This window comes from Artibeus jamaicensis, unplaced genomic scaffold (assembly GCF_021234435.1).
Source record: "Artibeus jamaicensis isolate MK-2021 breed Jamaican fruit bat unplaced genomic scaffold, CSHL_Jam_final contig_233, whole genome shotgun sequence".
NCBI classification, from domain to species: domain Eukaryota; kingdom Metazoa; phylum Chordata; class Mammalia; order Chiroptera; family Phyllostomidae; genus Artibeus; species Artibeus jamaicensis.
Genome location: NW_026521486.1, coordinates 29,975,920 through 29,998,563, shown reverse-complemented (window position 1 = coordinate 29,998,563; position 22,644 = coordinate 29,975,920). Strand labels below are relative to the sequence as shown.

At 39.8% G+C, this 22,644-nt stretch overlaps 1 protein-coding gene across 7 annotated transcripts in view; it reads right to left on the bottom strand.

Annotated features, from left to right (window-relative positions):
- The window catches only part of PLEKHA5 (pleckstrin homology domain containing A5), a 202,495-nt gene that overhangs the window by 162,656 nt on the left and 17,195 nt on the right, over nt 1-22,644 (bottom strand). The window contains exon 4 of one of the 7 annotated variants that reach the window (XM_037136580.2): nt 13,771-21,236. The exons of the other annotated variants lie outside the window; for them this stretch is intronic. Within the exon in view, the coding sequence (XP_036992475.1) occupies nt 21,212-21,236 (25 nt within the window). The 3' untranslated portion in view covers nt 13,771-21,211. Of the gene's footprint in view, nt 1-13,770; nt 21,237-22,644 lie in introns of those variants that run through there. 7 annotated transcript variants of the gene reach the window in all.

Genomic DNA, 22,644 nt, shown 5'->3' with positions numbered 1-22,644 from the left:
ACCTTAACAAATACTAACTGTAAGCCTGGGAGACCAGATGGATGGTTCCCCTGAATCCCTGAGTTACCAGTTCAACACCCAAGGTGTTTCTTCTCCGTGGTCACAAAACCTGAGCACAACTGCTGCTTAAGCAAAGGACAGCGAGCAAGCGAGCAAGGTTCCCTCTTTTTTCTTTCAGAGACCTCGCAACTGTTGCACATCCACAGATTTACTTAAAGCCTGTTCTGTAAACTGAGGAAGAAAACGGTGTTAAAATGTACAGTAAGGCTCAAAGACTTTGGTTATTCTTCACAGTAACTTTAACGTCACATGTTAAATAAATTAAAATGATGTAAGTGCTCATTTTTTAAAAATGTCCCTGGAGAGAGAGAGAGAGAGAAGCCAATGGAATCATCAAAAGGCAATGTAGCACTTAGACCTCAATTTGCCTGAGTTTATTCTCTAAAACTGACAGCTGATCATCAGACCAAGTGGTCAGATCACTGGGGGGTCTCCTGTGACCTTCTCCTACTTCCGGGTGGACTCGAAAGACAAGCTTCCATCATGCAAATCTCAAATACAAAGCACAAAGGTGGTAAAATAATGGCGCCATTCTCATATCTGAAAATTCATTAAAATGACATTTGCAGTAGCCTCCTTCCTAATTTTTCCTTCATCCATTCCGCTTTGGTTATCCCTTTTTACACCCTTTTTACACGATGAGTTTTTAAAACCAGAAGTGTGATGCTGGTATCCTTTCACTCGGAGAATAAACACAGAAATCTTTCACTCGGCCTTCGTGGCCTGCTTGGAGTGACACCGACCCAATTCTCTGGCCACGGCCTGCCCCAGACACACACAGGCCTGCCCCAGACACACACAGGCCTGCCCCAGACACACACAGGCCTGCCCCAGACACACACAGGCCTGCCCCAGACACACACAGGCCTGCCCCGAGTTCCGCAAGCCCATCATGCCTCCTCCCGCCAGAGGGCTTGGTGGCCCGAGTACTTCCCACTTATCTAGTGGATCTGAACGTCAATTCAGTCAACTCCGCACAGCCTGGGTCTTAGTGTGTCCCTCCTATGAGAAGCTTTTGGCATTCGTAATTTTGCACCGATTTGTGTGACAACTGGGTGAGTGGCTGTTTCCCTCACTGAAATGAAGGCTCCGCAAGGACATCCACGTGTGCTCCCCACAGCAACCCCAGTGAAGGACCCTCCACCTCCTGCAAAGCAGAGGCTGAATAAATACCTTTTGGTTGACTGAGTGACTAAAATGAATGGAAGAAATGAGATGAAGAACTCAGTAACTATAAGTAGCACTGACCAAACCAATACAGACATTATGATTTCAAAACCTAAAAGCGGTCAGCATAGTTAAAAACTACAAAAAAATGATCTCAGCATCAAGACTGAATCTGCTCACAGCCATGTTTCCAAAGGTGGGGGGGGGACAACCTCAAAAGACCTGTAGAATCTTAAAGTGGGCAGGGTGCCAACACCAAAATCAAGACTACTTTCTGCACAGCTCCCTAAATCAAGGAAGTGACTGCATCTGCTGCCACTTTTGTCCCTGAGTACCTAGCTACATTCAGTTCACCCCTTTTGAAAGACACACTTTTTTAGCAGTAACTGGTTTCCAGAAGGATCTGAGATCAGATTACTGCTCTAAGGTTACCCTGGAGATTGCTTTCATCACTGATCTACATGCAGGTATAACTGCATAAGGGAAACCATCGTAAACAGATACACCTGGGCTGGGTGTGCAAAGAGGTAGGAAAGGCGGGGCTCCAACGTGTGAAGAGTATCAGTCTGTTAGATTCACAGGCAGTAGATATATATGTCCTGATAAATATATGCTCACAATGCCTTTCACTATTTATTTTTTCGGTGGTGTAAAGATTACTGAAGTTTTAAAGCCAATGGCTTATAAAATACATTTGTTAATTCATTTAAACAAAATGTAACATGGATCACACAAAGATGAGTCACAAAACGAGACAAAGCAAAGGTCAAATATTCAAAATAATTAGGAAAAACTAAATTTATGCTGTTATAGTCACTACTTTCAAAAGAAAAAGAAAAAAGGTAAAATATAACAAGTTTTTTTTTTTTAAGTCCAGCTTATCATTATCTACACATAATAGCTACAAATGTGGAAACTTGCTATGTAACTAGTAAACGGCGGAGACTAGCAGAGTCACAATCTGGAACTTGTTCTGGACAGCTGACAGCTCCGGTGCAAGTGCCGGGGAAGCGAGTCGCTGGATCTCAGCCTCTCTGCAGCTCGGGTCCGCAGCAGACCGCTGAGGGGTGACCATCAGTAACGTGTGAAAGGTGAGTACAGACCCAAAGACCCTACCCAGGAAACGACGCTGCAATGAAAGAGAGGCAAAAGCAGCAGAGGTAATGAGGTGACACTGTAAACTCGTGTGATTTAGGTATGAAACATTAGGTACATGACATTTAGTACCATTGTGTGATTGGGCGACTGCACTGTCTCAGTGAGATCAATTATTACCTGGAATAAACTAGATAATATTAAGTGTTGAATTTAGGTTATACTTTCCTCGACACCACTCTAATTTGGCACCTTTTTCTTTCATGCTTTGGCATTAGTAAAGAACTGCTATATATTTTTAAAGCCCACACACAATTTACAAAAAGCATGAACGTGTGTAAGAGAGGCTGCATAGTATAATGTTAAAAGTAAAGATTTTAGAGCCAGATGCCAATTCTACCAATTACCACCTGTCTGACCTTGGACAATCAATCACTAATCTCTTTTTGCCTCAGTTTCCTTCTTTACAACATCATGAATAACAGTACCTACTTCATTGTTACAAATATTAAATGAACTGATACTTGTAAAACTACAAAGACCTGGAAGATGGTATGCCTTATATAAGTACCTATTATATAAATACAATCTGCGGACTTCTGGTCAAGGTGGTGGTGTAGGCAGACATGGCTTGCCACTTTGCACAACCGCATCAAAATTACAACTAAAATGTGGAATAACCATTAGTCAGAACTGACAGAAATAGCTGAATGGAGGCCTGACAACTATGAAGTTAAAGAATCCACACCCATCCAAACTGGTAGGAAGGGTGCAGACACGGAATGGGATGGGCTCTCACCCACACGTGGTGGATAAAGATTGGGAGGGATATCTCTGGAGTAAGGAATCACAGCCCCACACCAAGCCTTCCAGCACAGGGTTTAGGGCCAGAAAGATAAGCCTCCCATTCCGGCTGCAAAAACCAGTGGGGACCGAGTGGCAGAAACTGCAGGGGCCCCATGCAGTTCCTTTAAAAAACCCACATACAGACTCACCTACTCGGACTCCCTCCCTCCAAGCTCCGGCACTGGGATAGCAGCTTGAAAGGCACCAGCGGCATAAAGGGAGGAACTGAAGTACCTGGCACGGGGCCAGCAGAGGCCACTTTTTCCTTTTCTAAATCCCCTCCCACACTGAGCCAGCAAAGAGGTGCCATTTCTCAGACTCCATTAACCTGGCTAACACCGTTTGAACAACCTTGGAGATTCCCAGAGAGTCAGCCCCACCCAATTTACAGGCCCACCCAAACTGCTTTTCCATATGAATGGCTAGTCTTGGCTCATGCTGCACAACCTCCTAAATCCTCTCAAACAAGCAGCAGCTGGCCTCAGTGAGCCCCAGGCTCAGAACTAGCAGCTCTAGTCATAGCTTGGCATCCCCTGGGAATCTCTAAGCACAGCACAAGCAGCAGCCACCTCAGGCTGCTTTATAGCTCAAGCAGGGTGGCCCCAGGCAAAACACAGGTGGGGGCTGATGCTGGCCTCCACCACCCAGGAAACCCCAGGACCAACACACCCAGTGGACAGCTATAGACCACCTCAGAGCACCCCCACCCTGCCCCTGCACGGTTGATCCTCCATGGAGGGAGGAGGTTGGTGCTAAGTAGTCACAGCCAGTCCTTGCAGCTGACTGACCTGGGTACATCCACCTATTGATCTGACAGCAGCAAAGGCTCAACTACAAGAGGAAGGGGTGTGCCACTGGAAGGGCACAGGAAGGGCACATCTTGAATATCCTGCTTGGACCCTAAGGGGACCCTGGGGACACCTTCTGTGTTAAGCCACACTACCAAGACTCGGAGTCAAAAGAAAACATGGCCCAAACGAAAGAACGGATGGAAACTCCAGAAAAAGAGCCAAACAAAATGGAGATAAGAAATCTATCAGATGCAGAGTTCAAAACAATGGTTATAAGGATGTTCAAGGAACTTACTGAGGACCTCAGCAGTATAAAAAAGATCCAGTCAGAAACAAAGGACACACTAATTGAAATAAAGAACAATGTACAGGGAAACAACAGTAGAGTGGATGAAAACGAGAATCAAACCACTGACTTGGAGCATAAGAAAGCAAAAAACAAAAACAAAAAAACAATCAGAACAACAAAGAGAAAAAATAATACAAAGTAAAAATTAAAAAATAAGGATAGTATAAGAAGCCTCTGGGACAACTTCAAGAGTTCCAACACTTCCATCATAGGGCTACCAGAAAGAAAAGAGAAATAACAAGAAATTAAAAATCTATTCGAAAAAATAATGAAAGAAAACTTCCCTTATTTGGTGAAGGAAATAGACATTCAAGTATAGAAAGCACTGAGAGTCTCAAACAAGATGGATACAAAGAGGCCCACTCCAAGATACATCATAATTAAAATGCCAAAGGTTAAAGATAAAGAGAAGCTTAAACCCAGCCAGAGAAAAGTAGTTAGCTACTTACAGGGGAGTACATAAAACTGTCAGCTGATTTCTCTAAAGAAACTTTGCAGACTAGAAGGGATTGGCAAGAAATATTCAAAGTCATGAGAAGCAGGGACCTATAGCCAAGATTGCTCCACACAGGAAAGCTATCATTCAGAATCGAAGGGCAGATAAAGAGCTTCCCAGACAAGAAAAAACTAAAGGAGTTCATCATTACCAAACCATCATTATACAAAATGTTAAAGGAACTTATTTAAGAAGATGAAAACTATGAACAATAAAAGGGCAAAAATAAATATCTATCAACAACTGAATCTTAAAAAACAAAGCAAACAAGAGGAACAGAGAGTTGGATAAAGAGGAACAAGTCATCAATAAAGACAGTTTTTATGGTTACCAGATGGGAGAGGAGTGTGGGGGAGAATGGGTGAAGAGGTGAGGGGATTAAGAAGTACAAATAGGTAGTTACAGAACAGCCATGGGAACAGCCAGTAAAGTACAATATAGGAAACAGTCTCGAATTAGCCAAAGAACTCATACACATGACTCATGGGCTTGAACAAAGTATGGGGAATGCCTGAGGGAGTGGGTGGCGGGTGCTGGGTGGAGGTGGGGAAAGAGGGAAAAAATCAGGACAACTGTAATAGCATAGTCAATAAAATATAATTAAAAAATAAGTAAATAAATAAAATTTGCATTCCTTTCTCCCTCCCTTTAAATAGATTTCTAAAATCCCACCATGACATAGAACACATGAAAGAGCTTAAGTATTTGAGAGCAAACTGTTCATCCTTCATAATAAATTCTATTAAAAGAAAAGTGCCCATGTTTTCCTTTGATTCAGTGTAACACTGTGCCTCACCCCCCAAAGGTAGCTACTGCTTATTGAACACTTAATTTGTGCAATGCATGTAATGTTATACAGCCCTTACAACCAACTATCCCATAAACATCCTAGATATACACCCCATTTTACAGATGAGAAAACTGGGATTAATGCCTCGCTGAACGACCTGACTATCTAAGAAGATTAAAGATGGAATACAAACCCAGGTACTTCTGATTCCAAAGTGTCTTCTGAATCCCACAGAAATAGCTTTGTTAGCCACAATGGTCTTTAAACATTTAGCTTAATTATAAGTAAAAACTAGGTTTTTAAATAGTAAATCAGTATTACGGAGTGTTAGGCCCACATCTTAAACAACTTCCAAAATGAAACTGACCAACTGAAAAATCCTTGCATTAACTAACAAGCGCCACAATAGGTAAGTTTAACATGCTGGGTACCATGATTTTTTGATATCATATTTCTGGAAAGGGTAGGAAGGTATTTTTAAACCTGACTTGGATAAACAGGGCCCACTAATTGGCTTCCTCTCAATGCCTGAATACAGAGAAACCCTTTTGCCCAGGCTCAATATTAACTTAGTTGGTGTCAATATAAAGGAGAAAGTTGGAATCAAAATGCATTAAAATTTCTGAATCATATTTTTATGTTCAAATGAGCCTCTTATGTACAGTGTACAAATAGTTATAATAAGGGCATTAATCACAATAACTCAGATTCCATTCCTCTTTTAAAGGCAGCAAGGGAATGGTAGGAGGAGAAAGGCAAAAGACAGTAAAAGCCTTGGGCACCCCGGGCACATAACCCTGGCATTTCAGTGAACAAGGGACAGTGGTGTTTGCAGTTACCCTAGATCATCCTAGTTGACCACTTGTCCAAGATGAAACTGTTTCTCTATTAAATCTAATTTCCTAGTTTGTAAACTCATCTGGCACATGCACATCCGCTTGGAAATGCGACCTTTTTTTATTCAATGTTATGTTCTCTAAGGATCCTATCACGGTGCCCCCAGTGCTGGCCTTCAATAAATCTCTGCTGCTGAAGTGAAGAGTTATTAAATCTTCCATATTTCTGTGTACTGCACAAATTGAAGCCAGAGTTAAATAATGGTACTTTGGGAAACAGCGGCTACTTTGCCTTTTGCAGAACCTCTTCAAAACTGCTCATAGTATAACTCTGATGTAACTACAGCCCCTAAAGTGGTTTCTGTGTTTGAATAGTTGGACCAAAACATACAGAAGTTCTAGAGGATGAAACACATTACAAACCACTTGGAGTAGGAAGTTCCTCCAAGTGGGTCCTGCAGAGAATCTGCCCAGTCTCGGTTACAGCACAGGCTGAACTGGTATTACAGGTTTCTGGTCGGAACTCTTTTCCTTACTTCACCCTGCGTCCCTCTGAATGTCTCAGATTTTATCATTGCCGATTTAAAATTGATTAGAGATGTGGGTAAACAAAACATTGTCCAAAGATCTGCAGAAATGATGTCTAGGATACTCACATAAAAGGTTCCTATCCAGAAGTAAGAGTCTGTTGATACTAGATTCACTACATGAACTGAGAGGAAACTAGGGTTTAACAACCAAGAAGGGACGTACTTGCATCTTGGGTTTCTAATTAGAACAAAAACATTTGCTGGGCATCCAGTATGAACCAGGTTATAATGTATGTGTGGAAGCCTGACCTGAATAGTGTGACATAGTATATGTTCGTTACAAAGCATCTTACAGAATAGTAAGAAAACCAAACCTCACACCGTACTTTTCAGGAGACCTGCAACACATCCATCATCCTCACCCCATCAAACAAAGAATTTTAAGCAACTCCAAAACTGTAACCTTTAAGGTGTTTTGCACAACCTGAGTGGGTCTTCTGGAGAAGAGAGCAAGATCTTTTTTGTTTTGTATGAGGGGGAACTGGTTTGCTGTTTTTGAAGAGAAAAGTAGAGGAGAGATGGGTTGAGCTGGGAGAAGGGGAGAATGTGTTTACTTTGGAAACTTTTAATTTACAGTGTCTGTGTTACCCACAGGTAGAAACCAAAAAATGGGTTTGCGGCTAGGGAGAGAAGATGGCTAGAGATAAAAATTAAGGAGGTATCGCACTATAAGTGTTATAGTGAGAAAAGAAGCTCACTCAGGGAGAATGGCTCTACCAAGAACGACATGGGAAAGATGAGAATAGTGGCCACCAGTATTCAAGCTGAAGATGAGCCTCCTCAGCAGAGATAAAAAGGATGATCTTTTAAGCAACATCCTAAAAAACCTTTAGTTACTGTGGGATCAACAGCAGTAGAAAAAGTTTCTCTTGGGAGAAAAAAATGAAAATGCTAAAAAATAAATACCAACCACTCTTTTAAAACTGAAAGAAAGGAAGAAAAGATGGAATAAAAAGTATCTCAATTTGGATGGTGGCAGGAAAAAATTAGGAGAAAGAAAGGTCTTAGGCAGCCTTACTCTTTCTCCAGACAGAAGGGACAGAGGTTCTTGGACAACCTCTGCAGAGGCGATTAGGGTCCGTTTAAAGGGTCACTGAGGACCCGGGAGAGAGTTGGTAATTAGAAATTACAATAGCCACAAATGGCAGAGTTATTTTATTTTTCCCAAGACAAGGGAAAAGAGCAGATGGGCACATAGCCCGCATGAAGTCAAAAATAAAACAAAACAACAAGCCAAACTAGGAACAGCAAAGATAAACAGGATGTCAACCCGTTTTCCAGAGAACGCAAACTTGTTAGCGACAGACATCAGCAACAACACTGGAGAGACGCACAGCCTCCTCTGAGTCACTGTCACAGAAAGATCACACCCAAGTGGCTTCTGGCTCCTGGTTGACGATGATGGACGTCAAGCTACTATTTTTTTGTCAGGCATGACCAAGCGGGTGATACCTACTTGTACAAAATTTTGAGCATGAACAAAGGTAACATGAAAAGACCCAGTGCTGTTTCTAAGACTTAGGAGGTATTAAATACTGGGATGGGGGGGGGGGCAGACGTCCTGCATAAATGAGGACACTAGGCCAGGCCAGAGTCCCATCCCACTGTAAAGTCCCATTCGACTTAGCTGTGCTGGCCTCCTTCAATCTCCAGAGTTACTGTCTACCACCACCAGGAGCGATAATGACACTATCTTGTATTTGTAAGGTGCTTTGCAGTTTAAAAAGCACTTGCTTTTGTTATCTCATTCATGAGTCCTGACAACAACCATCCGAGACGGACAGAATAGTTACCTGCCATCCATTTGTCCATGAGGAAACAGGAGGCCGCGGACTGGACGCCTGGCCCTGGGCCAATTTAATGTTCCCTTGGTTATCTTTGTAAGACTGCAGAAGTTCATTAAAAAGAAAGACGACCTGACCCTGTATAGGAAATAGGCTCCCTTTGCTTTTGTTTTTTTTAAGCTGATTTTATTTGTATCTCACTTTGAATTGTGCTGTAATTGGCCCATCATTTCACATGTCTTTTTTAAAAAGGCACAAGTTAAACACTACCCACAAATCAGAGAAAGTACCTAAAATCAGGTACAGTATGTAAAAGTACCCTGATGGGTGGCTGGCTGGCTAGATGTTTGATGATATGCAAAACACCTGATAGACTCCTAAAAATTCCTCAATAATTTAATACATATTATAATCTTTCCTGCATTCTATGTTAATAGGTATAATTCGCTCATTGCGGAGGAGCTACAACTTTAAGTGAAGATAACCTCTAGTTTGCTTTCTTCCCTACACATAAGTAGTACCCCCAAGGAAGCAGGGGACTACAGAGATGGGGGATGAATTCAGAAAATCTATTAAGGTAAGAAAGAAAATATTCTTCATCTTCACGGATCTCTAACCACAACTTAGCATTTCCTTCAATTACAAATGCAGACAGGAAGCCACATTTGCATAAGCAGCACCTCTGATTTTTATCACCAATAGAATTCAGACGTTTTATATCACGCTATAGTCACTGCAGGTATACTTACACCCATCATTCACAATCACCCTAGTTATTACACTTACCTCTCTAACATTATTTAATGCCAACAAAGAGATATTGCTATATCAATAATTTATTCAAAAACCGTCATATATATATATATATATTTCAATATGACTGGCCTGCTTTGCAATTGTATATGTGTGTGTGTATGAACATAAATGCACTTCCTCTCCTAAACTCTGAAATATCCATTTTGGTTTTTTAGGGAGCTCTGTGCTCCCTAACCCCTTACACCAACATGGGTGATAAAATGTCTAGGGTAAACAACCACAGCTTGTCACTACCCAAAGACCCATAACCTGTGTGGCTATACAATTGATAGAACATGGTCTGAGAAAAAGAGAGAGAGAGAGAGAACAGCCAGGACAGGGCGGTCAGGTGGGTGGTGCAGGAAATGGGCTGGGGAACAGGTGGACTGATGAAAAAGGTTTTAGTTCTTAACTTCCTAGCAATTAGAAGGAAACAAGGAATGAGTAAAGGAAAGCAAGTACACACACATTCACATTCACGGAAACCACCACGTGGGCTGGGACACTGCTTTGGGGAGGCAAAAAAGGAAGACTGTGTCCCCACTGGAAAGAAAGATGCACAGACGGTACTGAAAGAACAGTGAAAAAAGATGACAGGCTGATGGGGTTTTGGTAGAAGAGTCGGCCATGCTCTTAGTTCAGGACTAAAAAGTGTCCAAACAGGAAGCCCAGGTTTACTCATGTTCCTATACTTCTCCCCAGCTCCCACATACCCAGAGTATAATGTCCACTAGAGACTCTCCACCAAGACACAGGAACTACCTCCAGAAGCTTACAGCTAGAGATCCTCCACACTTGCTTAAAAAATGAGGGGAAAGGCAAGATAACAGGAAAGGGACATATCTATCCAAAGAAATATTGCAAATGAATTTACGTTTCCCAGAACTGTCAGTTCCATACATCATGAGTTGGCTGGTTTAAGGACAGATTTACCTACACAATATTGTTTCTACGTAAAACTGCACTACAGACTGAGAACTTCTTTCATTAGTTATCTTCCAAAGCACCGAATAAATGACAAGTATAGCAACAACAACAAAAAATAAAACAGTAAAAGTTTAAGAAATGATAAAAACATTAAGATTCCCGGGCTGGTGTGGCTCAGTGGATTGAGCACCAGCCTGCGGACTGAAACGTCACCGGTTCAACTCCCAGTCAGGGCACATGCCTGGGTTTGTGGGATATGAGAGAGGCAACCAACTGACGTTCCTCTCACATGTTTCTCTTCCTCTCTGTCTCCCTCCTTCCCATCTCTCTAAAAAAATAAATAAGTAAAAAAATAAAAGAAAAAATTTAAGACAGTGATAAGTATATTTTAATAAAATAATAAGGATTACTTTGATATTTTACACAAATTTTAGTTGATTATACTTAAAAGTTATCAAATACTAGGATACACATAGCCTAAATGAAGCTTAAATTTAGTACAGTACAAAAATTCAATGTTTTCATGTAAATTTTAAAACCTATACAAAAGGGGCTATTTTTCTATGCTATTCTTCTATAAAAACATTTATTAATAAAAAGCCTTCTTTTCCTTTTTCATTTTAAAGAAAACACATTCTCAATCAGAAAACCAAGATAAGAAATAATACATGATGTAACAAAATGTTATTTAAAAGATGAAGCAAAAACTGTGTAGGTATGACCTATTTAAAAAATTAGAATATTTTGTGGACTTATGAGCAAGAAGTAGCTTTAAAAACATTTTGTTATTCTTATAAATTAATGTTCAAATTAATGTAAACTCAAGTTAATGTACGGCTTTACTGCTACTTGAAAATACTAGGAGGAAATGACACATTAACTACAAACACTGAAGAAAACTAAAGGGCCACTATATTCTACCAAAGCAAGTACGAATGTTGACCCTTCTAGAGACTCCCAAACTTGTTACTTGCCTCATTATACTGTTTTTACCTCCCCTATAATTTCAAGTGTTATTTCATCACCACCTTGCTAATATAATACTTGGAATGAAATTTCTCCCCAATTTTTTGGTTGTAAGGTCCACATTCTTACAAGATGAAATGTTTAAGTGCGTTGTTCTTTAGTGAAGTTCACAAAGCTATCTGACCAGGTCCGTACTGAGACCTGAAATCTGAATGGCTGGACTAGAAAGTACACACAAAGAGGCTTCCTTATCGTTTTGGTTCCTCTACATTTTAAAATGACATTGTAAGAAAAGAAAACTGTCTTCATAGAAGTGAGTTGAAGAAATAAATTAATTATATCCAGCAAGTTCCCAATAAAAAGTGACCAATTTTACCCACAAATAACCCATTTTCTTTGCCTACTTGCCTCAACAGAAAACATTTCCCCAAAAAGTGTTCAATGTAACACTCAAATAAGAGTCAAAATTAAGAAACCCCTTTCTCATGAAGAATAATGCACTAAATTAGCGGTTATTTTTAAAATTACCTACCAAAACTCTGGCAGGGCAAAAACATCCGAGTTCACCTGGCACATAGTAGGAACTCAGGAAGCAACTTGTTGAATGAAGGCATTTAGTGCTAAAAACCTTCCATGGGAATAAAATGAGAGTTGGAACAGCAACGTGCTCCTCCCCACTCAGATTAATTAAATGTAAATTCTGCACTAAGGAAAAACTTATTAAACTAAAGCAAATGTACAATAACTCCATTATATATTAAAATAAGCTTGTGTTTCAACATAAATATAAAGCAATTGCTAAAGCAATCAACTTAACTGTGAACTTCCTGCATCTTCCCCCCAAAAACGACTGCATCACAGTGTAATTGCACTTCAGAAGTTAAAAGATCTGATTTACATTAGATGAATAATGGTGGTTTGGGTTTTGTCTTGTTTTTTTTTTTTTTCCTGCTTTGGGGTTGGGGTTTTTTTTTTTGCCACTTACATAAATGGTGCATAAAAATCCATAATATAGAAACAAATGTAAGGCTACTTTATAGCCCCAGGAAAATCTACTCATTTTATTTCTTAAAAGAGATAGCTAATTTAAATATCAAGATAATATTTCTTTCCTCAGCCCTGAAGGAAAGAGCGTTCTGAGTTGTTTCCAAGCTGGCATACACGTACTCAATCTTGGCTAATTTCCAAAGGCACATATGTTATAGTAAACCCTCTTCTTTCAATGCCAAAAACTTTTTGCTCCTAGAAATTGTTTTACTGGCACATTCTCAACATATCAGTATTTCAATACCTGCTAATCCTAGAGAAACAAGAGTGGCCAACACACTCCAGAAAAGTAAAAGTTCCATTCTAAATCTATAAAAAGTTGACTTTTTCTTTGACTAAGAGCCAATCTGTTACATCTGAGAGTTTAAAAATAGTAGTTCTCAACCTTGGGTGCCACTTTAGCATCACGGAGGGATGTTGATTGTGTTTTAATACACAGCTATTAAGTCTATTAGGTCTTAATACATAAAAGACTTTCTTACAAACAAGCTAATATTTGTCTTAGACACGAAGGGGAAACACATTTTGGCCAATTCTGATGGAAGTTTTATGACATCTTTTTAAGTGTTTTTCCAGTGAACACCAATGACTGACTGACTGACTAGATAAAGAGAGAGAGAGCGAGCAAGCACAAGGGCCGATTTGCTTTGCAAATACAGATCTTCTATAATGAAAATGTACACTTGAAACCCATAAGATCCTATTAACCAATGTCACCCCAATAAATTTAATAAAAAAACTTTTTTTTAAGTTTCTAGGGACTTCTAGTCAAGACTGTTGCATAGGTAGACATGGCTTACCTCTTTGCACAAACAAAACAAAATTACAACTAAGATATAGAACAACCACTGCTTAGAATCTATAGAAATCTAGTTGAATGGGAGTCTGACAACCACGGACTTAAAGAAACCACATACATCCAGTCTGAGCCAGGAGACCAGTGCCATATCTAAGATTCCATCAACCTGGCTAACACTGTTTGAACAACATTGGAGATTCCCAGAGAGTCAGCCCCACCCAATTTACAGGCCCACCCAAACTGCTTTTCCATATGAATGGCTAGTCTTGGCTCATGCTGCACAACCTCCTAAATCCTCTCAAACAAGCAGCAGCTGGCCTTAGTGAGCCCCAGGCTCAGAACTAGCAGCTCTAGTCATAGCTTGGCATCCCCCTGGGAATCTCTAAGCACAGCACAAGCAGCAGCCACCTCAAGGCTGCTTTATAGCTCAAGCAGGGTGGCCCCAGGCAAAACACAGGTGGGGGCTGATGTTGGCCTCCATCACCCAGGAAACCCCAGGACCAACACACCCAGTGGACAGCTACAGACCACCTCAGAGCACCCCCACCCTGCCCCTGCACAGTTGATCCTCCATGGAGGGAGGAGGTTGGTGGTAGTCACAGCCAGTCCTTGCAGCTGACTGACCTGGGTATATCCCACCTATTGATCTGACAGCAGCAAAGGCTCAACTACAAGAGGAAGGGGTACTCAGCCCACAGGAAGGGCACATCTTGAATACCCTGCTTGGGTGTTATGGGAGGGTGTGCCACTGGACCCTAGGGGACACCTTCTGTGTTAAGCCACACTACCAAGACACGGAGTCAAAAGAAACATGGTCCAGATGAAAGAGCAGATCAAAACCCCAGAAAAAGAACCAAACAAAATGGAGAGAAGAAATCTATCAGATACAGAACTCAAAACACTGGTTATAAGGATGCTGAAGGAACTTGATGAGGACCTCACCAGCATAAAGACGATCCAGCCAAAAACGAAGGATACACTAATTGAAATAAAGAACAGTTTACAGGGAAACAACAGTAGAGTGGATGAAGCCAAAAATCAAATCAATGATTTGGAACACAAGGGAGGAAAAAACAAAACAACCAATCAGAACAATGAGAAGAAAAGAGAATTACAAAACTAACGACAGCTTTAAGCAATCCAACATCCACTTCAGAGGGCTGTCAGAGGGAGAAGAAAGAGTAAGAAATCGGAAATCTATCTGAAAAAATAATGAGAGGAAATAAAATAATGAAAGAAAACTTCCCTGATTTGGTGAAGGAAAGAGACACGCAAGTCCAGGAAGCACAGAGAGTTCCAAACAACATGGACGCAAAGAGGCCCACACCAAGACACATCATAATTAAAATGCTAAAGGTTAAAGATAAAGAGATGAAGGGGTGGGGGGTGGGTGACAGGTGAGGGGACTAAGAAGCACAAATGTGTAGTTACAGAATAGTCATGGGGATGTAAAATACAGTATAGGAAATGTAGCAGCCAAATAACTTTTTATATGTGTTACCCATGGACATGAACAAGGATGGGGATATTGCCTGAGGGAGCGGTGAGTGGAGGGGTGCAATGGGGAAAAACCAGGACAACTGTATAAGCACAATTAATAAAATATAACTAAAACAAAATTTTTTAAATATTTTATTTTTAGCCCTGGCTGGTGTAGTAGCTCAGTGGATTGAGTTGGGCCACATGATCGCGGTTCGATTCCCAGTCAGGGCACATGCCTGGGTTGCAGGCCAGTTCCCAGCAGGGGACTCATGAGAAGCAACCACACATTGATATTTCTCTCCCTCTCTCCTTCCCTTCCCCTCTGAAGATAAGTAAATAAAATCTTTAAAAAAGATTTTATTTTTAGAGAGAGGGGAAGGGAAGGAGAAAGAGAGGGAGAAAACCACCAAGGTGCAAGAGAAACAGGGATCTGGTACCTCCCCTGCCCCCAACCAGGGAGTGAACCTGAAACCCTGGCACGTGCCCTGACCAGGAATCAAACCAGTGATATTTCGGCTTGCAGAACAATGTCCAACCCACTGAACCACACCAGCCTAGGCAAAAAATTAAAGAAAAAAAATGGGAATGGAAGTCGAAGACTAAAAGAAAAAAAAATTCCATCGACTTAAGTTTTACATCCTGGCTCGTGTGGCTCAGTGAATTAAGTCCTGGCTTATGAACTGAGAGGTCACCGGTTCGATTCCTAATTAAGGGCACATGCCTGAGTTGTGGGCCAGATCCCTGCTTGGCAGCAATTGACGTTTCTCTCACACATCAATGTTTCTCTCCCTCTAAGAAAAACAAAAACAAAACCCCCAAACCTTAAGTTTTCCTACTCTCTTTGGGGAATGTTCTGAACATTTTTAACATAAAGTATCAATATATCTACCCCGCTAACAAGGGACTTAAATTTGTAAAAGCTTAAATTGGTTTTTCAAAGACACAATGCATTATACAGATAATATATTGTAGAACTGTACACTTAAAATCTTTATAATCTTATTAACCAATGTCACCCCAATGAATTTAACAAAATTTAAAAAACAGAGTGCCAGACATTTTAATGAAAGAACATTGTTTCCATTACAAATCCTTTGATTCAAATGAAAATGAAAACCTTACTGCTTTCTTTTATAAATGAAATGCAAACTATTATCATTAGTGCTATTATAATTATTATTATTATTACTGATTTGATTTTGTGTTTATTCACAAATTTTAGTCACAAAGAAAATATTTCTTTGGATGATATTAAGATTATACAGCTTTTGTACCCACCCTGAATTTGTTCAACTTAAAGATACTTCATTATAAAGTGTAAAAAGTTTAAAATTCATACTAGTTGACCCATCAACTCTACCCCTGTGAACTTACCTGAAAAGATCCCTTAAGAAATTTAAATTTATGTTCAAGAATGTTTTTCATAGAATTAAATTATTTTAGTAACAAAATTACTTACTGTATTATTAACTAACTACTGAAAATAGGAAATTAGTGGAGTATGTTACGATTCTATCTTCCCATTACGAAACTGCAGTCCTCGCAGGATAAGCAACTGTCGCCAGCGGCTGGGAGAGGGGGAGGCTGAGGGCAGCGGATGCGGAGGGCATGCGCTAAAACAGTCTCGGGAGCCAACTGTGCCCTCCCCACCCTGACATCTCCTTAGGGCCACCAGACAGACTGTTTTCTGAAGAAGCCACATCATCCCGCTATAACAAACAGCTCACTATTGTCCATTACACATAAACGGCACAGTATGAACATAAAAAATAAACTCCCTAAGGCCTGTGATACGACCCTTACACACATTTAAGATAAATATCTCAAAGACTCTGGGGAGTAATTTCAACAGTTCAAATTAACCCATACCTGACTTGCTTTGAATTGAAATTTTTGACCTATTCTAATTTGCACAGCATAATGGCTTTAAGAAAATATTTAATTAGTACAATGTCCAGGGGAAAAAACAACCACCATGTTTGAAATGAATGATATTCATTACTGAAGCCATTTCGCTATTAAGTAAACTATACAGAGTTTTAAACAAAGTGCTTAATAATGGAATACTACAGGGTGGGGCAAAAATAGGTTTATAGTTGTGAGTACACAAAACACAGAGTTTATTCTTGTATTATTATTATTTATTGTATTATTTTTTTACACAAACGACTGTAAACCTGCTTTTGCCCGACCCTGTAAGCAGAAGGTGAAATTATAATGACTTGTAGACGTGTAAGAAAATGTTACAGTAACCACCTAGTGCAAAAAGCAGAGTACAGAAAGGTATGTAGATTACAGCTACTAGCATACACAAATGGGTGATAGTGAAGTTGAGGGTAACCTCCAAAAATATTTAATAATATTAAACAAAATAGACATAGGCAATTTTTCTAGGCCTAAAGGCCTAGTTTGTTTCTTTTGAGATCCAGATTTTAAGTAAAGAAATAAAGAATAAAACTGAATGCACAGCTGTTTGCTTCCAGGAATATAAACAGGAGGAAATAAACAGGGAGGCTAATGTCTGTGCGACGGGGCTAACTACTTCACCCCCAGCTGTGTTTTAATTTGTATTACTCAACAGTAACAAACCCTTTTTATGACAGGGGCTGAGAATTTCCATTTGTGCCCAGTGAAAGAGGCACACCAGAAAACACTCAGACTGTTAGAATCAGTAATTTACTGTCTGAGCTATATTCTAAATTGTACATCAGTTGAATTACTCAGGAGTTAATTCTAATTTAATACCATTTAAAAGCACAGATGAGGACTCTGGTCAAGATGGAGGCACAGGTAAGACACACTTCACCTCCCTGCATAACCACAAGGAGAACCACAACTAACCTCAAAACAAAAAACACCCAGAACTGCCAGAAAATGAAACTGCATGGAAGTCTTTCCAAGCAAGGTTTTAAAGAAGCCATATTCATCCAGATGGGTAGGAGGGGTGGAGGGAACATGGTGTGTTGGCTCTGTGAGGTGGCTGGTGGAACATTCCCATGAGGTGGATAAAAATCAGGAGGGATACCTTGGGGCAGTCCCAGCCCCAGGCTAGACTGCCCAGTTCCAGCACTGGGAAGAGAAAGAAATTGGCGCTGCAGAAGAAACTGCTGGTGTCTCAGAGAGTTCATTTAAAGGGCCAGCATGGTCCTAGAACGCACGCAATCCCACCCACTCTGGGGACCACCACGAGGGCAACAGTTAGAAGGGCGCCAGTTGTATACAGGAAGTGGGTAAAGTGACGGGAAATGAGGTGAGCATAAACCAAGCCTCCAGTAGCCGGGCAGTGACACTGTCCCCTCTCCAATCCCCTCCCTGACATACAGGGCCACAAAGTGGTAGAGCAGGTTGCCCCACTCTAGCCAATACCTAATGTTCTACTCCATACAACTCAATCAGAGTCAAAGCAGCTGTACCCAATACACAGAAATAAACACAGGGAGGTTGCCAAATTGAGGAGACGAAGATATATGGCCCAAATGAAAGAACAGACCAAAATACCAGAAAAAGAACTAAATGAAACGGAGATTCAAATGCAGAGTTCAAAACATTGGTGCTAAGGATGCTCAGAGAACTCACTGAGTATGGCAACAACAAAAAGGAAGAAATTAAGGTTACACTAAGTGAAATAATGAAAAATACAAGAGGAACCAACAGTGAAGAGAAGGAAGGCAGATTTCAAATCAACAATTTGGAACACAAAGAAGAAATAAACATTCAAGTAGAACAGAATGAAGAAGTAAGAATTCAAAAAAACAAGGAGAGTGCTAAGAAGACTCTGGGACATCTCCAAACGTGCCAATATCTGAATCATAGGGATGCAGAAGGAGAAGAAAAAGAGCAAGAAATTGAAAACATATCTGAAAAAAATAACGAAAGAAAACTCCCTAATTTGGCAAAGGAAACAGATATACAAGTCCAGGAAGCACAAGTCTCAACCAAGTTGGACCCAAAAAAGACCATACCAAGACACATCAAAATTAAAATGCCAAGGTTAAAGATAAAAAATAGAATCAAAAGCAGGAAGAGAAAAGCAGAGTTACCTACAAACGAGCTCCCATAAGACTCTCAGCAGATTTCTCAAAAGAAACTTTGCAGACAAGAAGAGGCTGGAAAGTATTCAAAGTGATGAAAAGCAAGGAGCTACAATCTAAATCACTCTACCCAGCAAAGCTATCATTTAGAATGGAAAGGCAGACAAAGTGCTTCCCAGACAAGATAAAGCTCCTAAAGGAGTCCTCCATCACCAAGCCATTATTACATGAAATGTTAAAAGGACTCATTTAAGAAAAAGACCATAGCTATGAGCATTAAATTGACAACTCACAACTGTCAACAACTGAATCAAAAAACAAAAACAAACTAAGCAAACTACAACAGCAATAGAATCTCATAGGTATGGGGTTCATCTGGAGAATTAATCAGCTGGGAGGGGGAAGGGGGGAATGGGGATTAAAAAGCATAACTGGTAGGTATAAAATAGACAAGGGCACATTAAGAGTAGTATAGTAATTGGAGAAGCCAAAGAACTTATATGCACAACTCATGGACATGAACTAAGGGGGGAAACTGGTAGAGGGATAGGGGATCTGGAAAGGAGGGGGGCAAAGGGGGAAAAACTGGGACAACTGTAATACCACACTCAATAAAATATACTTTAAAAATAAATAAATAAAAACAGAGGTAGTGGCAGAGCTGCCAGATCACTATATTTTAAGGGACTTAAAATATAGAGAGGATGGGCAAATAAAAATTATACTTATTGCTGCAATAAGACAAGTCAATTAATTAAGCAAGCTGGCTTAGGCCAAGGTCAGTTTCCACCGCAAGATCACAACTGCAAGTAGCCCTGTTCCTTATACTTTAAAAACTATAGTAATACTTCTACCATAGCCAAGGAGATCAGGGAGGCAGGGATATGTTCAAATATAAGTGAAGTAATCCATTAGTAGGTGAATGTCTTCTTTACAGCTATTTTAGACACTAGTTCCCTCTTTCCTTTTCTCCTGTCTTAAATGAGAACTGTAATGTCAATGGAAGTCTAGACCCATATAAAACCAAGAAAGGGACATGCAAAAATGTACTATGAAACAGAGATTCTTCAAGTTATCAATTTTTTAATGCCAGCATAAGATGACTACTTTTACACAGGACACTTTATAAGAAATTATTGTATGTACACAGCAGGGGAGAGGTGGTTGGCTGGAGGGGATGAATGGTAATGGGAAAAAATACAATAAAAAATGAAGTCTCAAAAAAAGAAAGTACACTAATTTTCAACCTAATTTTATAGAACTAACTTTTTACAATTTTACTATGAATTTGATCCCCAATTTATGACAACAGTTGTGTCGGTTAAAATGTGTTGAAGTTTTTTTTCTTAAAAAGCTGGTCATAGTAGATACGACATAGGTTACATAAAAGGATTGATAAATTCCACATGTGGGTACTACTCAAAACTGCTGTTGCATTTAAAAAAAAACTAGTGAATATTAAATAATCTGATTACCTATTTTCATATTGCAGATGGAGTGTTACCATAAAGGTTAAAGATGCTCAAAGATGGTTTCCAGTAGGGTACAAACCCACAGGGCCAACCTACCCAAAGACTAATCCTGGGCCTACCAGTTCTGTAAGGTTTAGGTCCCTCATTTCTAAGGAGATGAAATGCTTACACAGTGAGAGGCACATAAATGCTCAGCAACTGGTGGGTAGGTCCCTGTGGCATATGCAATAAATGACAATGCATATAAAACACTCAGCAGTGCCTATAGTTAAGTGTTCCATAAATAGTAGACAGGCACTTAGAACAAATAACATGAATGTAGTCTCTAAGCTGAATAAGTATTTTCTCAAAATCTTAGAAAGCAAAAAACTCCACTATTAGCATGTAATTTTTAATCTCGAGTATCTAGCACCATTCCTAGAAAATAGCAGGTATAGGATAAACACTGTTAAATGGCTTAATAATAACTATCGAAGCTCTGAGTATTACTAGTTTGAGACCTTGTTTATTTCATCTTTGCATTCCAGTGCCTGGCAGATTATGTAACACAGCGTTCAGCTCCTTCTTTTTTCATTTGATATAAATATAAATTTATTTGAACATTTAAAACTTTTCAAGTCAAGGCAACAGGCTTTGTGTCTGGACTAGGACACCCACAGGGTAAAGGCCAGCTCTGTCCAGCTCATTGCGATATTCCTAATAGATAGTCAATGTTTAACACATATTAGGGGCTCAAATATTTAAGCAAGTGCCTGAAATTTTTTTTTTGTTCTGTACCAAGAGGAAAACAAAACCATGATTCCTAACCAGAGTTCATACCAAACATTTAAGAAGGTTATGATGAAAAAAATTACTGCTGGGAAGCTTTTTAAAGAAAAAAGTCTTGGTTTATGTCCAGTGTCTCTCCATGTAGCTAGGAAAAAAAAAAAAGAAAGTCCTGAGGTGACAAGCAGAGTAAGATTATTGCAGTAATGGCCTCACAGCAGTGCTATCATTTTAGGTCCCATCAATATTTACTCTAAACAGCACACTGAATTTTTGTGTGCTTTCTTAACAAAACTGAAACAATTCATATTAGTCATACACAGTTTTACCAATAATATATGTTGTGTGCTTTCTAACCTGAGAAGCTCCATGCCACCAACTTCCTACCCAACTTTTCATAAAGCTCTATAAAAATCCCCAATTATTTCCTCTTCTGTTTCCCGAAAGTCGTAATAACTGGCTTGGTTCTATGCCCTAAAAGAAAAAAACAAAGAAAGGAAATGCTCCTATCTAATCTTTTTCACCCCTCTGCCAATTAAAGAGCATACTCCTAGGGAGGTCCCTGCAATACTAACTCTGAGAGATAATAAATGACAGGAAACTTCAAAAAGCAAGATTATAAAATGGAAACTATTTTCTAATACGAATAATTCTCTTAAAAAGCAAACAAAGTAAAAGCCATAATAAGGAAACATTTCAGCCCTGGCTGATGTGGCTCTGTGGATTGAGTGCCAGCCTGCAAAATTAAGGGTTGCCAGTTTGATTCCCTGCCAGGGCACATGCCTGGGTTGCAGGCCAGGTCCCTGGTTGGGGGTGCAGCAGAGGCAACCAGTCAATATCTCTCGTGCGCCTCAATGTTTCCCTTCCTCTCCTTCTTCCTCCCTTCTCCTCTCTCTAAAAATAAAGTCTTGAAAAAAGAAAAAATTTGACAACCACTAGATTGGCAAAAATACAAAAGTTGGACAGTATCAAGTGCTGGCAAAGATGTGAAGCAACAAGAACTCATGTTGCAGGGATTATAACAGCACAACTACTTTGGAAAATAATTTAGATTTATACAATAAAGTGGAAATGCACATGCCTTATGACATCAATTATACTCAGTTATTTTTCTAAAGAAATCCTATAAATGTGCTTGGGGAGATATACAGTAATATTCACACAGGAACCATAAAATAGAATAGGAAACAAATATCCACCAACAGGAAATAGTTAAGCTACCGTATAATCATACACTAAAATGCTACAGACATAAAAATAAACTACATCAACTGTGGATAAATCTCACAAATAATTGTATCTAACACAATAAACAAATAGCATACAGAGTGACTTCACTTTTGTAAAGGTTAAAAAGGAGAAATGGGAACTTAAATCATGGGTTGTCTGTGAACTGAACTCAAGCAATTGTGGTGACGTTTAAAGAAAACCATGAGAATGTTATAAACACAAAATAATGTACAGTGTCTACTAATGTGGGGGGCAGAAGAATGGGGTCAAAGAGGGTCTTCAAAGGTTTGAGCATGCTCTATAGCTAAAGCGGAGTATCCAGTGTA